Genomic DNA, 16,761 nt, shown 5'->3' with positions numbered 1-16,761 from the left:
GATGGCCCCGTGAGATTAATTACAGAAATAGCACCATTTATGGCATCAGTGTTTCCAAGAATAATAAGGGAGGCGGGGGGAGAAGGAGGAGGTGATCCGATCTGATCCAAACTTCAGCCTTCGCTCTCCCAGGGGACGGCAGCGTGCTGGCACAGACCCCACGGCCACGGGTGAGCAGCGTCTGCCTTTTGCAGATGAAAAGCAGAGCATCGGTTGGTGGAGGCACAGAGGATGGGCTGGGGGGGGGGGGGAAAGGACCTTGGGTGGCTCCAAGCTCCATCATTAGAGAGCAGAGATGACACCAGACCTGCAATGTGAGGCATGTCCAAGTATAAAGATGCTGACAGCCAGCTTCACGCTGAGCCCTGGGAGACGAGGCTGCAGTGGGGTCTCTCTCCCCATCTCCCAGTCTGAAGCCTTTGACACACGGCTCTGAAACATCAAAAATCAGGGAGGGCGTCAGCCTCCCGAAGCGTCAGTGCAGGAAAACTCAGGGCAAAGTGGAAGCACCATGCAAATGGGGAGCAGCAGCTTTTGCACGGTGCTGGCAAGCCTCCAGGGAAGCCAGGGCCTGACCCTGCTCCTGCACCCTCGGATATCTCCACCATCATTTCTCAGGCTGCTTGGATTGATTACTTATTTTTAAGCCCGCTTGCTCCCAAGAAATGCTGCTGTCCCTTCCCAAGTGACAGCAGTGGCTGTGAATAATGGTACAAAGCCCGTCGAGATGTGCCAAAGCCCTGGCAGTTTCTTCTGGAGTGTGCAACCCAGCAGGTGCAAAACCTACCCCAAGTGCCAGAATTTAAACTCAAAAAAATCAACTCAGGCAAGCAAAGCTACTGCTGAGTCCTGGGGCTCAGAGAGGGACTCTGAGCATCGTTTCGGAGTGAGCTGCATCCCTCGGGCAGGCAACGGGGAGGGACCAGATGGATTCACCGTGCAGCCCAACCACGGAGAACCAGCCCCCCGGCACAAAGAGAAGCTGTGCTGTGTGGATGGAGGGCGGCCGCGGGAGCTTTCACGTCGCCCTTCAAAGTGGCCGGCAGTGACAAACTCTCTGCCTCTCGCAGCTGTTGCTGCAGCAACTCCGCTGCCTGCTGCCTGCTGGCGCCATGGACCGGCTGATACAGCATTGTGGAAAGATGGGAAGACACAGTCCTCTCCCTTCCTCTTCTATATTTTGTGACTGTCCTTTACGAAATGGCATCGTCTTGTTCTTTCCCGGAAGAAATCAGGGGATTGCAACGTGCCCAGGAGGATGCAACTTTATTTACCCCAAATGGGCCAAGAGAGTGTCAGAGGGAAAAAGCAGATGCAAGGACCAGTGAGGAAGAAGGCGGCCAAATAAACCATCCCTTGGCCAAATGTTTCTGCGTCCAAGCAATGTAATGTGGTAAATGGTGTGGGGGGACCATGACGGATGTCAGGAGTGAAGCACGTCAGGGTTGTTTCCTGAGTGCATGGGCAGCTGCTCTGTGCTGCCTCCTCCTGCCTTACAGAATCCCAGACTGGTTTGGGTTGGAAGGGACCTCAAAGCCCATCTAGTTCCAACCCCTGCCATGGGCAGGGACACCCTCCACTAGCCCAGCTTGCCCAAAGCCCCATCCAACCTGGCCTTCAACACTGCCAGGGAGCCAGGGGCAGCCACAGCTTCTCGGGGCAACCTGTGCCAGGGCCTCAGCACCCTCACAGGGAAGAATTTCTGCCTCACATCTCATCTCCATCTGCCCTCCTGCAGCTTCAGGCCATTCCCCTTGGCCTGTCACTCCCTGCCCTTGTCACCAGCCCCTCTCCAGCTTTCCTGGAGCCCCTTTGGGGACTGGAAGGGGCTCTAAGGTCTCCCCGCAGCCTTCTCTTCTCCAGGCTGAACAAGCCCAACTCTCTCAGCCTGTCTCCATAGCAGAGGTGCTCCAGCTTCCCGATCATCTCTGTGGCCTCCTCTGGACTCACTCCAACAGCTCCATGTCCTTCTTGTGCTGGGGACCCCCGAGCTGGACGCAGTGAATCTGGACGACAATGTTAGCCTCTTCCCTGATGGTTCCCTAGGTGGTGGGGACACCCTGCTCCTCCTCAGTGGGGATGTCACAGGAAGGTCCCCCGCTATCTCAGCGTTATAAACCACATGGGTTGCCCGTCAGGGACCTGCACAGTGTGTGATGCTCCTGAGCCCCCATGAGTTCCGTGGGGTCTCAGAGTTGACACTCCATTTTGGATCAGCAAAGGTGTTTCCCACCACTTGGGCTCTAAAACCCGTGCTGTGCCCCATGTCTCCCAGCCTGGGACATGATGGTCGTGCTGCAACTTTGTCACCATGGAGCTTCTTGGGTGACACTTGTCGTCACCAGGATGAGCCCAGAGACCTCACCAGGTGCTTCTTGCCCTTCGCATGGGTGGGTGGCCCAGGCAAGCAGAGCCAGGCTGACCAGAGGGAGCCACCATTGACAAGACATCGATGCCTCAGCACACCAATGCACGCAGTGGCATTGCCTAAAGCTCTCACACCTGCGTGGGTGTATCCAGCCCACCCTCCCCAGTGAAAGCTGACCTGGACAGTGCCAGGGGACACCACCACCTCTCTCTGCCCTAGCACCACTACTGACCATGTGCTGGTCCTTCCTGGGCTGGGACCTGCCTGTCGGCTTCTTCATGGTGGCAAAGGAGATAGGACAACTTATAGTGTCCCCGGGTTGGGCCATTCCCAAAACCTGGGGTGTCCTGAGGTGCCTACAAAACACAAAGACCTTGGGTGAGAGGTGGGGTTAGAGCCTGGCATGTTTGAGAAAATGAGGAATAGAAGAAAGTGGCAGATGCTTCCCACCTGGGGAACCATCATCCATGCAGCCATGAGGTTGAGGAAAGAAAAAGAAGAGTGGGGCCAGGGTGGGCGGAGTGTTTTTCCCCCAAGATCAGTGCCCTCCTGTGCCAGCCCAGCCCCAGGACCAGCCTTTGAGCATTTCAGCTCTCCACCAGTGAGAAACCAGAGGGCTGTTACCTGCCCACTGCCCTTCATGGCACGATCCAGGCACACTGGAGTCCTGGACACCACTACAGCTGCACTCGTGGCCAGCAGGACCCTGGCTTTGACTGGCAGCAGAGCTGCTAGCCCCAAATTTATACAGGTTGGTGTGGGGACACAAGGTGTGGGGTGAGGGATGGGCCATGGCTGCATTTGGAGAAGATGAGTTTCTGCTCAGCAGTGCCTCCCAGCCTCTCTCAACCCTGCCAGCCATCACAACATAGTGGTGACATGTCCCTTCTCTGTTATCAGGCTTAACCAGTATGCCAGCACAGACCTGGCCCACCAGAAAGCCCCACTAGACCCAGGGGAAGGATGGCGATGTCTGCAAACACCCACCCTGTTGGTGTACACAGAGGTCCCAGCATCGGGGACCTGTGCTGCGCTGGGAGCAGAGAGCCTGTCCTCAATGGCTCACACGTAACCGTTGGCCTGGGAGGGACACGGTCACCTTAGGAGGCGGCCACAACCCCTAAGTGTAAATAATAACTTAAAAATGAGGCAGGAGCAAAGCTGGAGATGGGGTGATTGCAGGGGAATGAACATACCGAGGCACCAAAGCCCGTGTCACGACCATCTCCTTATCCCTGCTGGTGCGTGCCACCTGCCTTCAGCATGCAGCCGCCAAAAGAAACATGAAAAGCTTCTTTTTAGATTGCTCATGGAAACTGAGTAACATAAAAGGAAGCGAACCCCCAGTGCAGCTGCCAGGAGAGGGCATTACAGCCCCAGGAATGAGGAAGGACCTGCCAGGAAAGCCCAGCAAGCTCCCTGCTCATCGTGTTCAAGCTACAGACCCTCCCAAAAGATGAGCTTGGGAACCGAAACTCAGAAGTCTTCCAGGTGCTGCTAAAAATGAGGGACTCGGTAAAAGCATCATCTGCATGGGGTGCTGCAGTTTTCCCCGCAGCGTGAGGTAAGGAACATCTTTTTGCTGTTGTAGCCACCGGCATATTGCTGCTCCTACCACTAATTCCCCTGTTTTGCTCCCAAATAAACTAATATCCTGCAATTACACACAGAGTAACTGTTCCCACTAGGATTTAGCCGCCACTTCGCTCTGTTTGGCTCAGACCTGAAGGTACGTGTTCCCCAAAGCTTCTCCCCACCTTTCCTCCCCTCTTCTCCCTCCATAGATCAGTTGGTCTAACACAAGGCATCACCTCTCCCTGTAAACCTCACCCCAGAGTCACACGGGAGCTGAGAGGACAAGGCAATAAATTTAGGGATGAAAAAGTAAAACTAATGTAAAGATCTGGGGGACCTGCCACAGAAATTGCAATAATTGCACGTGTAGCTTCAGGACACCCCTTCAAGACCATCACATGTGCAGAAGGAAGAAAATGAGGCATTGCAGATAGAGAACCGGGGCTGGGATGTATTTTGCAGCCAGGACATCTTGGCCAGGACCGCTGCAGAAGCTCATCTCCTTTGTCATGGTTCTGCCTTCCCACACGCAGCTGAGTGGGTCCTTCCTTTTCTCTGTTTCAAAGGTGCCACCACAAACCTGCTGCACGTACACGAGCAGCTGAGAGCACTGCTGAACATCATATTCTGCTGTTTTGGACCTCAGAAATGCACCCACAACAGACAGGCACCAAGGTTTGTAAGGGTGAACCCATGCCTGGACCAACTTCATCAGGGATTTCCGAAATGGAGATGTGTTGAGACCTCAGTTTTGTAGAGATGTTTGGCTAAAGGCTGAAAGCTTCAGAATTATTTATCTGACTTCAAAACTGATTCAGCTATCAAAAAAAACTTCCACTAATAATTTATTTTTAAATTTGGCTATGAATTCACCTTTGAGGAAAGCTCCCTAGGGCTCTGAAGAGCCTTCAGATGAGTTACACTTCACTGAAATCAACATCAACCATTTCTTAAAGCCTTGAAATCATTCATTGTCCAACATCTCCCACGCCCAGCAACTGCTGGGCAATTCATCCAAGTTCATCTCAAGGGAAGAGGCCTCCAAGACAGAAAGTCCCCCCAGAAATCATGCAATATGGTAGCTAGTTAGACTGTGCATCCTCCACAGGGCAGGAGGCAGAGCCACCAAACACCAACCCAGTAGCATTTTCAGGGGTACTTTCAGGGGTACGTTACCAGGAACGTAAGTGTGCCTGGTACCTTGCTTGGTGGAGCTTCAGAGGAGGAGGTGGTGGCGGCCCAGTTAGATTTCCTTTCTCTAATGGGACAAGATCGCACATGGGATGCTACCACATCACGGCAAAGAGAATCGCCCACAATCCCAGCCAGCTGGGCTGCAACGTTCCTCGTGCTCAAGTGATGGGGCCCCTCGTCTTTGCACAAACCGGAGAAACAGGTCTCTCCTCTGGCTTTCCCAAAAAAGAGCTGGGGGAGGGGTGGTGGTGGCACAGGCTTCCTCCCCAAACCATGACGTTCCTGCTCCCTGCTGCAATGAGGCACTTGTGCAAACAAGTCCATAGGACGATAAACTCCTGCTTGTGTCATCAGCCTCATCCTACCAACCCCACAAGAAAAAGCGTTGCTGGGGAAGGTGGGTGTAGGTACCTAACCCAAACCCTCCCCTGATTTCCTCCTTCACACGAGGAAGCTCTACCTGGGGAGAAAACAAGCATCCAGGAGGCAACAATTCCCCTCGCCAGCTGCTCCCTCCTCAAGCCATGGTCTAGATTGTGCTTCCAGACCGATGTTTGTCAGAGCATTAACTACACCTGAGTGGTAAAAATCACACTTGATGCAACAGCTTTCAGCATAGTCACTTTGCTCGATCGAATAGGTGATTAATCTAGACAGATCAGAGAAACAAAACTCCTCCTTTAAGCACCCCCGCTCAGTTCTACTGTCACTGCAAAGGTCATTGAAACAGCAAGTGAAGGAGAACCAAGTCATTCATTCAGGTTTTATTTAATGTTTCGGGTTTATTTTTAAAATGGCTGTGCTGACCTCACACATTATACAAACTTGGCACAACAGGAGAGTTACGCCAAGGCAGTATGAAGATATACACATTATCCAGCTGATTTTAAAACTGCAAGAGCCCCTGTATTTCCAGGTGGGACATGATACAAAGACGTTTGCTGGCAGGTTAAAGCTGCAGTCAGAAATCTGCAGGTGCAGAGCGACAAAGTCTTTTTTTACAATCACGACACCAAAGCCCAGTGGCCGCTGACATGATCCCAAAGCAGTGCTGATTGTGAAAAGACGCTGTACCTATGCTGCAAGGCAAGAGGGAATGAGCTGCTTGTCATCCACAGAAGCCTGTGTTAAATTTGCTTCTGCCATTTCACACACCCATGAAATCCGGCCTCTCTCTTCAGTTCCTTGGCACATCAAGGTCATCTCCTCTGCTCTAGCTCCCACCTTGCCTTTTCAGCTGAATTTTGTCATTTCTGCAAACCTCCTGGATTAGCTCCAGCTCTCTTAGCACGGGCTGTGACTCAAAGTCACATTGCTGCTCCAGTCTCCACTTCCAGCACCTCTTCCTTTCCCAGGCTCCTTTCTGCTCTCCTCCTTCCGACATGTTGCTGCCTTGCGATGCAGCAGGCTACTGTGACGCTCCCTGAATTTCCTCAGCAATTGCGCAGGTGAGGTTTTAACCTTTGCTTCATCCTACCCTTGCACTCCTTGGACCAACTCCACCTTCTTCTGCAGCTCTTCCCACCACTTCTCTGCAGGGATCCATTTTGGCAGCAAGTTTCAGTCCAGCTCCCATCTCTGTATTGCAGTTTCGTTACTGTTGGCTGTTCCCTGTCAAAGTTGGCAGCTGCTTCTCTAAGATCCCATCTTTGATGTTGTGAGTTGTCATGAGCAACAAAAGAATGGGTCGTAGAGCATTAATTATCCATACACTTAAACCAGTTGAGCTTACGACCCCAAAATACACCTACAGGCTCTCTATTACTGTTGAAGTAAGAAACCATTAAAAAGTCTCATTTTATGGTGGGAAGATGGAGAATCAGACTTTACCTTTAACAATTTTAACATTGAAGATGTCATCATCTACTGTACAAAGGGATTATGCAAGCTCTTAATTAGGAATGAGGTTCAAACAAATATTATTCTTGGACTTTCTTTGGACAATTTAACTTTCAGCCAAGGATGTTGGGCTTTAAAGAAGCAAGTACCTACTTACAGGCCATCGCAGTCCACTCTTGCACAGTACTTTGCTGCAAACGTGCCCTACTTATACCAACCTGCGGCATTTTGAGAGACAGATGGATTAGGATACTAACAGAGATCTCAGCTAAGAAGCGACAGCCTTTTACATGCCTCACATTTCTGACCAGGCAACATTTTTGGCACTTTCTCAAAACTAGGCCCCCTGAAAAGGGGCGTCAAGCTGGAAACAAAACACTGTGGCAACCCCAGTTGTTTTGCAAAATAGTGGTTTTGTGTGGATGTGTCTTCTCAAGCCTGAACCAGATCGTTTAAGTCAAGTAAGTGTCTCCATGGAAACCTCCTTTCTCAAGGAGCCTCCTTGCTGGAGAAAACCATGCACCCCTTTTGTTTAAAAGGGGAACAGTTTGGTGGGTCTGCCTACTCCTCTCCCACACAAACTCTTGGCCCTGGTGAACTCCAAATCAATCGTTTGTTTAAAGAAAACCTAAAGTTATACAAATCAATGCCCATTCTTGAAATATAGGAGGCATCTTGTCAAAGCTACTGGTTGCTTCTTAACTATGACAATCTTCTTTGTTTTGGAAAAGATGAGTTTTAGCCTCTGCCTCCACCAAGCCCTTTGTAAGCTGTAGCACGTTTTATCATTTCTGGCATAGGATTGCTCGAGATCTCTCAAAAAGGAAGCCAATTTTCTGAAAGGATACTCAAACAATTGAATATTTTATGTTCTAATACAGAAGATAGACTTTAATATTAATAGGCAAATAAATAATTAAGGGCTGTGATTAAAAATGGTTAACTCAGGCGACTCAGTTCATAGAGTATTTTTTAAAAAAAGCAAAGCCAAAGTTCTCTAGTTGGAGTCACTTTCAAATCACAGCGGAGTCAAAGATGTTCTCAGAAAAATAAGCCCCAGAGGTTAATTTTTAAGTCAGAGAGTTGCTATTTAAGAGCACTCTTCAGACAGGAAGGTGCTGTAAAGGGCTATGTGAAAACTCATGCCAGGTGATGCACAGATGAAGAGAGAGTGGAGGAAAGGATGTATCTCAGAACAACAAGAAAAATAATCCTATTCTCTTAAGCTTAAGGTAGTTACAAAATTTTTTAAGATTTTCTGAGAACATAAAAACATGATGTGCTTGTTAACTTGAAACGAGGTCCAGGCACACTGTAGCTCTTGCCTCCTTTTCCCACCCATCACAGGTCGGAAAAAAACCCCAAAAGCCTGGGACAAGATGACACACGTTCATGGTCACAGCCTTGCAGCTTCCCAGTGGAGAAGGAAAGGCTTTTGGCAAACCCCCTCTCAAGCAGCTAAAACAAACCAGTCAGGACCAATTCAAAGTACAACTCAAGGAGATAGAAGCACATCACTAGCACAAGAGGAGGGATAAACATTCGTGTCGATTCCTTTCCATTATGCAGCAGAGAATTCAGAAGAGCAACTTATGCACATACAAATAACCTTTTCTACCTTCTTTGGGGAAATTTAGCAGCAATTGTGCTGCAGAAAAATAAGTTCACGCACATGCTTGCGGATAGGGCATATCTGCATTAAGGTTCTCATCTCAATGGGATGCAGAGGATGGAGTGGGGAAGGGAGCTAAAGAGAAGTCAGAGACATTAAACACATCTGTGGATCGGATTTAATCCTGTGCTGTCAAAAAAAGTCAATTGCCAAATGTGCAAGACCAGAGCCATAAGAGATTTTAGATCAAGTGAGATCTAGCCCCTAATTCCTTTCTTCCCATGTATGCCATCTTGAGTCTTCCAGAGGAAATATAAACAAACTCCTTATCAAAGAGAACTATTCAAGGGTAGTGGCCTTTCATTTCACAATCTCCACCTAAGCTCCAAGGAGAGGAGCTCATCCATAGATCATATTCCTCTCCAAGCTGGCAGGTTTACTGGTTTGCCCAAGGAATTCATCCTTGGATATAAGCTTTGCAAGGGGAAACAGACTTGTCTTGTTGACAGTGAATTCTCCAATCCTCCCTCAGTCCAAGTTAAGAAACGCAGCAGTCATTTTATTAAAAATCAGTATACAGCTGAACATAAGCCCAGTGTTTACAACCAATCCCTCTAGTAGTTCCAGGTTTCCTGTTGTTTTACAGACCATTAGCAACCAAAGGAATCAGTAGCATAAAGAAACCACTATCATTTAAAAAAAAAAATTAACGTCCCCACGTCTCCAAGAAGAAAGCAGCATCCATAATCAGTTTGTTTTCCATTGGACTTGCTCTAAGAAACAGGAGTTTTCAACATCATTTTGCAGGCAAATCTTATCTCTGTAATAGTAATTGCACTGTTTGCTTTATCATACAGGGCAAGGGTCTCCAAGAAGCCTCACAGCGCTGATAAAATAACCCAACAAGAGCTCTCTTGTCAATTTTTCCTGCGTTTTACCTTCTAGAACATCAGAAACATTTGAGATTTAACTAGCTGAGTTGAAACTAAAGGGGGAGGAGGGGCCTCAATTCACACAATTTGGCAAGAAGATCATCCATGAATTAAGTACTCCAATGGCTGCAGGAAGCACACAGAGGCTTTCTCCATGCTCCCTCGAAGTATCCAGCAGTGCTGTACGAGGGATGCATATTCACGCCCTCGTTCCCCTTTCAGCTGTTACAGCCGTTCACATTGCTGCTGCTTGCTTCCTTCCCTCCTCAAAACATCCAAAGCACAGAGCAGCCTCAGTGGTGTAATAGCAGCTTGGCAGAAGCAAGAAAAGTCCAGCCAGCAAAAGATTTAATTTATTAAGATAAACATGGTCTAAGGCTCCATATTATTTTTAAAAATAAACACAGTAAGAAATATGAAAACAAACTGGCTTCGCTATGTGTAGGTCAGGTTCAGATGTTCTCAAAAAGACCTTCGCAACCATACAAAATACTCTTCCCCTCTCACTCCCATCACGAGGATGGAAAGACAGTTTGCTATGTAAGATCAGCGATGTCCCTGTTGCGTGACCTTCCGCATTCAGTGAAAAATACCTCTGCCACTCTTCAGGGCAGATCAAAGTTTGAAGAACACCTCTGTGAAGAAGGAGCAGAAGGAGAGAGGGGCAGGTAATTCAGTCTCTGAAATGAACATCTAAAAGTCTTGACACGATGACTGTGTTGACTCCACTACTTCAGTGGTTGTTCTTGGCTGCCTCTTTAGCTGCAATAATCAGAGGAGTGAGACTAGATAGAGGCTTTGCAATTTTCAGGAACTGGTGCTAGGAAGAAGAAAAAGAAAAAGGGTTAAATTTTTCAGAACATAGAATCATAGAATGGTTTGGGTTGGAAGGGACCTTAAAGATCAAAATATTGGCACCTAGATCTATATGAAGTCTAACAACCTACTCAAAGCTCTGAAAGGTGAAACTAAAAGGTCTGTTACCACCACAAACTTTTGGGGCTTGCCTGAAGTGATGGACAGATTTTCACCCAACACACGCTAAATTCTCCAATGTTTGTACCTGTTCAAGACTAAGCAAAACTCAGTGAATTCCCCTGGGGAATGAGAAATTCTTGCAAAATCTATAGTGAAATTCTGTGTGGAACAAGGTGAACTAAAAACAACCTGAAAAATGTTGAAATACAAAGCATGGTGCTTCCTTCAGGAATCACCTCTCATTTCTCTCTTCCCTGTTATCACAGGTGTGGTGAAAACATTTCCTTGACCTTCTACAGATATTAGAAATTTGCAAAAAAGCTGGAGTTTAGGAGAACAGCACAGAGCTTGCAACACAGAACCCTTCAGTCAGTCTCCTATACAAGGTGTTCTGTTAAGTAAAACAATTTTGATTATCAAAACAGCTCTCAGATGAGACTGAAGGCATGTGGGGCAAGTTCACAAGCTGTTCTGAAAACAAAAAAACAACTATAGCCCACCGGACTTTTGAGCATCAGAAGGGATCAATCACCCAAGGCAACACGCTTCAGAGATGGGAAAAAAAATCATCAGAGTCCAAAAGGCAGTTAAAAACAGGAAGAAATGTTACAGTCAAAATGTCCTCCTGCTCTGAGGAACAGAATATTACTGCTCTCTGACATTTTAGGGCTGGAAAATCCAGGAGAAAAAGTGGTCTTTCAACTACTGCCATTCTGTCAGTGACTAATGCTTTATTACAGTCTCAGAAGGCAACAACGCATCCAAAACTGTATACACACTAGACAAACTAGTGGAAAGAAAGGAAAACTAAAAAGGGAACTCTCTCACAGTTGAGGTCGGAGTGGCCCTGATCACAGATTTATCTTACCAAGAGCTGAAGCACATTTTCCACCTCCATGGCAAATTTGACAGAAGGAACAGACAAACCACTCCTCTCATCCATGTTGGTAAAAAGCCTGGCAGCTTGGCCCTCTCCTTTCACCAGTTCAGACTAAGGCACCAGGTTTTCAGTGAAATAACTGATGATAGGGTGGTGAGGCCCTGGGACAGGTTGCCCTGAGAAGCTTTGGCTGCCCCTGGCTCCCTGGAAGCGTTGAAGGCCAGGCTGGATGGGGCTTTGGGCAACCTGGGCTAGTGGAGGGTGTCCCTGCCCACGGCAGGGGGTTGGACTAGAGGATCTTTAAGTCCCTTCCAACCCAAACCATTCTATGATTAAGATATCTCACAACCTTCTGTCACTTCTGTAAGAAATAGTATCTGGCAAAATGTGGTATGCTCCAACTAGTGCAAGGCATGCATATTCCAAAGAGCTTTGTGATCCCTCCACCAGAAGGGAGACAACCAGAACATCCGATAACTAGAAGCCCTCCTGCTATCCAAATCAGAACAAGCCTGGCTAGACCATGACAACACATACAGATGTCAGGGCCAGCTATGTGAAGAAGTCACAGGAATTAAGGGGCTCAGCATTTGTCAGGCCTGGGGAACAGCTATTATTTGAGGTTGGTTACAGAACATGCTGCCCAGCTGCTGCTAATAGCAAGTGCAGCATAAAAAGGGAGTAGTCTGTTAACCCTTTTATTACAGACTTAGGTTCTGGGGTTGGTTTGTGGGGTTTTTTTTTCTGACAGGTTACCTCAGCTGTGCTTGTGCCTTCAGTTGCTGCAGTATTTAAGACCGCAAGATCATCCCTCCATAAGCGTGGCCTCACTCAGGATTGCATGATTCAGCCCTGTTCCCCATCACCTACCTGTAGCAGCTCTTTCGCAGAACCTCTCTTTTCCACGTCCATTTCAAGACAGCGATTTAAGAAGTCTCGGAATATGGGTGAAAGCTTTTCTGGATTCTGCAGTTCTGGAGTCCCGTTAGTAGCAATGAGATACAGGGCCTAAAGCAAAAACAAGCACCAAAGAAATAGGAGGTTATAAAGGTTAGATTTCATCTCTGGATTACAGACACCCCCATTTCTCCTCTCACTCCCCCCAATTCAATGGAGAGAAAAAAAAAAACCCTTATCAGGGTGACTAATCAATGCTTAAGTTTCAGCAAACAGAATAGCTGCCAGCCTTATTTTTATGTGGAAGGGATCCAATCCTTTATTGTTTTACCCTTGTAATCTGGGTTTGGATCCTGCAGCCCTCTCAAGGGATTAGGAGGACAAAAACAACATTCCAGACCATGTTTACATAGGGAAGTTAACTGGCATGACTCTACCAGTGCTAGACTCCTACAATAACTATATCTTCATGGGAAGGTACCCCTGAATAAATAGGAGATTTTGTTCTGTCGGTATTTTGCCTGAGTGCACAAGCCCTAAACACTCAACACTATAAAGATGCAGCTGGCTCCTTACAGAAGATGTCCAGCAGACCCTCAAGCAGCTTTTAATATCCTGCAGAAACAAGCAGTTTTGCTGCTGTTTTGGGATGAAGCATTCACACACACACAGCCCTCTGAGAATCAAGGAACTCAGAATTCATCCATTTCAGGATTTCACAGAATCACAGACTGGTTTGGGTTGGAAGGGACCTCAAAGCCCATCTAGTTCCAACCCCCTGCCATGGGCAGGGACACCCTCCACTAGCCCAGCTTGCCCAAAGCCCCATCCAACCTGGCCTTCAACACTGCCAGGGAGCCAGGGGCAGCCACAGCTTCTCGGGGCAACCTGTGCCAGGGCCTCACCCACCCTCACAGGGAAGAATTTCTGCCTCACATCTCATCTCCATCTCCCCTCCTTCAGCTTAAGGCCATTACACCTTGTCCTATCACTCCATGTCCTTGTGACCGGTCCCTCTCCAGCTTTCCTGGAGCCCCTGTAGGGACTGGAAGGGGCTCTAAGGTCTTCCCGAAGCCTTCTCTTCTCCAGGCTAAACAAGCCCAACTCTCTCATGTCATGCGAGGAACTTCCTGGATGGATTTTACTAGGAAACAGAAATTTGTCAAGAGACTTGTTAATATGCAGACCCTTTGAACACATCACTTAGCACATCCCATGGGAGTGGAAGCAGTCTGATAGCCTGGGAATTGGCACAACTTGAATTAAATGAGGCCAAATTCCTGTTATTTAACCACCCTCATCTAACTCAACACTCAGTTTCTTTCCTTTCACTCTTCTCTGCTGCTGCTCTTCTCTTCCAAAAATCACTTCCAGTGGAAGGGACAGCGACAAAAGTTAAACAGAATTTTATCACATGCTTTCATCCTGTGTAGCTGAGGAAGAAGTCATATACCTGGCTTATATTAAGAACAGTTATATCCGTTCAAACTGACAGCATCTCGCCTTTCATTAAAAACTAAACAAGGGGAAGACATCAGGAGGCTTAAGCCCTGTCTAAAGACTTACTAAGCTCGCAGCTTTATTTGGAGCATGCAAGGAGGAACAATCTGCCAGTAGGAAAAAGCTCTGTTTAATAGAATAGTAACATCATATTTTTGAACTTAAGGAGAACTCTTCCCCACCCACAGGGCACAAGGATTTAAGAAGTCAGCTGTGGCTTTTAACTAAAACGATGACATCTAAGGAGATATGGTGCTGCAGGTGGTGAAACCACACTGTCTCCTTTAAAGCCTCGTTTCACCAGGAGGGGCAGCAAAAACCTGAGGGCAGAAGATACTCGCTTACTCTCAACGGGTTCTCATTGAGGTAGGGGGGCTCTCCTTCGATCATCTCAATGGCCATTATCCCCAGCGACCAGATATCCACTTTGGGCCCGTACGCTTTCCGCGTCACCACTTCAGGTGCCATCCAGTACGGGGTCCCCACCATGGTGCTGCGTTTGCTCTGCTCAGGAGTGATCTGGGCACAGAAGCCGAAGTCAGCTGGAAAATTAAAGAGGAGGGGGGAAAGGAACAGACATAGAAATGAGCAAATTTCTCCAAAAACAATGCTTACTGATGCCAAAACTGTAGTACACGTTACCCTGCTGCACCGTCTGATGTCTTGCTGCTGCAGCTGTGAAAGGAGGGGTGGTTTTGTGGCTAATACAGAAGATGGTGTTGTGAAGTAAGTTTCTAAATCTGACTCACTGAAGCCAGACGATTACAGAGCTGCTGACTTGTCTATGTGAACAATGGGGATCAGTAAATAACCGTATATTTTCAGTCCCAGAGACATTACTTCCTCAGTAGATATATCATCCCTCAAACAGGATTTGCTTTACAGAGCAAACAGTGTTCAGAATAAATTTAAAGTACCTAAATTCATATCGATTATTTTCTTCGAATAGACAGACAGATGGAGAACCTTCACACAAAGATTGCTGAGCCCTATGTCTTATTTGTATTTGCCTTACCAAAAGAAAACTAATTCTGTTCCTGTGAGCCCAGCAGAATCAACACAGCAAGATGCACTGCCCATCCTGACCCCCTGTGGCATCGCAGGTCTAATTTTAGGCGGAATGATGAAAATTAAACTGATCCCTAGCTGAGTTTTCATCAAGGGTAACAACTAGGAAAGGTACATATGGTTCATAAACAGAGCAAATTTCCAGCAGAGCCAATAAGCAGGTCAGGTCCGGAAGGTTACTGCGTCGTATCCACAGGGACTTCTCTAACTTTAAACTACAGCGCGGTACCTGCATACTGTGCTCAGGGAAGTTATTCCGTAAGAACAGAGCACTTTGGCCCTGATCAGCTATTCATGGCTAACACTCCAGGGATCTGACTGTACCAAAGTACAGCTTTAGTCTAAAAAGCAATTATGTGCAAAAAACCCCCACCTTCTTACTCAGCATATCTGCACTGTGTGAATTTTGAGTCATATCTGCTGTCACTGCCGACAAAAATAGATTTATTTATGTCTGTTGGGTGCTAGCCAACAGAACTGAGAGGGAGAGAAAGGAAGCATAATTCTGTTAAAGCTATAGATGGAAGATAAATCATTCACTGGTTTCCAGACATATCTCTGCATGGCAACGAGAAGCACAACAGCTACCTTAGCACCCGAGGGGCAGAACAGTCTCAAGGTCTTCATTACTGGTGATAACGTAAGGAGGAAACAACATTCAACATTTAGAGTCCAGTCTGGGTTGGCATTGTAAGATTAAATGTTTTCTAGTTACAGTTTTCAATTCTCCTTCCACTCCCCCTGCCCCCCAGGTACCTGCAGTATTTTCCAGACTGAAGAGATCACTCACAAATAAAGACTTCTGGCCCTACACATTCAAACCCAGCTTTCTAGACTGGAGTAGCACCAAAATACTATTATTTTAGTCCACAAAAACAGATGGCCCAAAGCTAAACGAACCCCAAACCCCACTTTGAGTCTGGTATCAGTTCAGAAGGATTCATACTTGCCGATCTCCATTAAAACCTAAAGGAGCATTTCTACAGCCTCTTCATCATCACGGCATCAAACATCTCAAACACCCATCTCCCTAACAGGCCTGGCCCAGAGCAGATAACAGGCCTGGGTTGATAACTCATCACCAGCAATGTTCCCCACGTACTTAGTTTGACAGAGCCATCCATTCCCAGCAGGATGTTGTCACTCTTGATGTCTCTGTGAATAACTTGGTTTGAATGGAGGAATTCCAGAGCTTGGAGACACTGAAAAAAAAAAAAAAAAATTGACATATTCTTACAGTGCATGAAACTATTCACCAGTCACAACTGGCCAACAAATGGACTCTAACAATGTGCATTTTGAGTAGCAAGGGCTTCATGTCTTAGAGTCTTTCACATATTCAGTATGTGCAGGGCCACAGAGATCCCACTGGAACCAGCAGATCCTAGGAGGACAAGTTAGTCCCAAAAGACCTGGAGAACAGGCATAACCGAGGGGATTCCAACCCCATTTTGCACCCCAGTCCTCCCTCTAGGGTGAAATATATTAGGCTTGCACTAGATTGTATGCTGCAACCTCCCAGATGAAATCCATCCTCTCCAAGAATGACTGTTGCATTACAGAAGCTGGAGACAGCTATTCCTGTGGAGCCAGTGACAGGTCATGGAAAGCCCGTGTCCCCTTCCCAGCTCCCTCCGAGCAGAAGTGCTTTACCTCTCTGCACACAGCTGCAATTTGTCCTTCATCCATGCAGGTCTCTGTCACGACATCTGTTAGGGAGCCTCCTGCCAAGTATTCCATGACCACCCAGAGCTCGTCTCCTACAAGGTAACTGAAGAGCCAAAACCAGATTTTAAAATCAGCCAGTATGAGCGTGCCACCATTTACCTAGCCAGAAGGCACTGGGTTTTAAAGCTGTCTTAGAAGCGCAGAGAAACCATGAGGCTTGAGCAGCGTATTTAACAGTACTGGGACACCA

The 16,761-nt window shown here is 47.4% G+C and overlaps 1 protein-coding gene across 4 annotated transcripts in view; it reads right to left on the bottom strand.

Moving 5' to 3' along the window:
- Positions 1-9,851: 9,851 nt before the first annotated feature.
- The window catches only part of PAK1 (p21 (RAC1) activated kinase 1), a 78,913-nt gene continuing 72,003 nt past the window's right edge, over positions 9,852-16,761 (bottom strand). For all 4 annotated transcript variants that reach the window (XM_054848212.1, XM_054848129.1, XM_054847975.1 and 1 more), the window contains 5 exons: positions 16,497-16,614; positions 15,946-16,045; positions 14,121-14,317; positions 12,249-12,386; positions 9,852-10,340 (listed from right to left, as the gene is read on the bottom strand). In XM_054848212.1, coding sequence (XP_054704187.1) covers positions 10,254-10,340; positions 12,249-12,386; positions 14,121-14,317; positions 15,946-16,045; positions 16,497-16,614 — 640 coding nt within the window. In that variant the 3' untranslated portion in view covers positions 9,852-10,253. The remainder of the gene's footprint in view (positions 10,341-12,248; positions 12,387-14,120; positions 14,318-15,945; positions 16,046-16,496; positions 16,615-16,761) is intronic.

This window comes from Grus americana, chromosome 1, assembly GCF_028858705.1.
Source record: "Grus americana isolate bGruAme1 chromosome 1, bGruAme1.mat, whole genome shotgun sequence".
In the NCBI taxonomy this organism is placed as follows: Eukaryota; Metazoa; Chordata; class Aves; order Gruiformes; family Gruidae; genus Grus; species Grus americana.
This window is presented reverse-complemented; position numbering and strand designations above follow the sequence as displayed.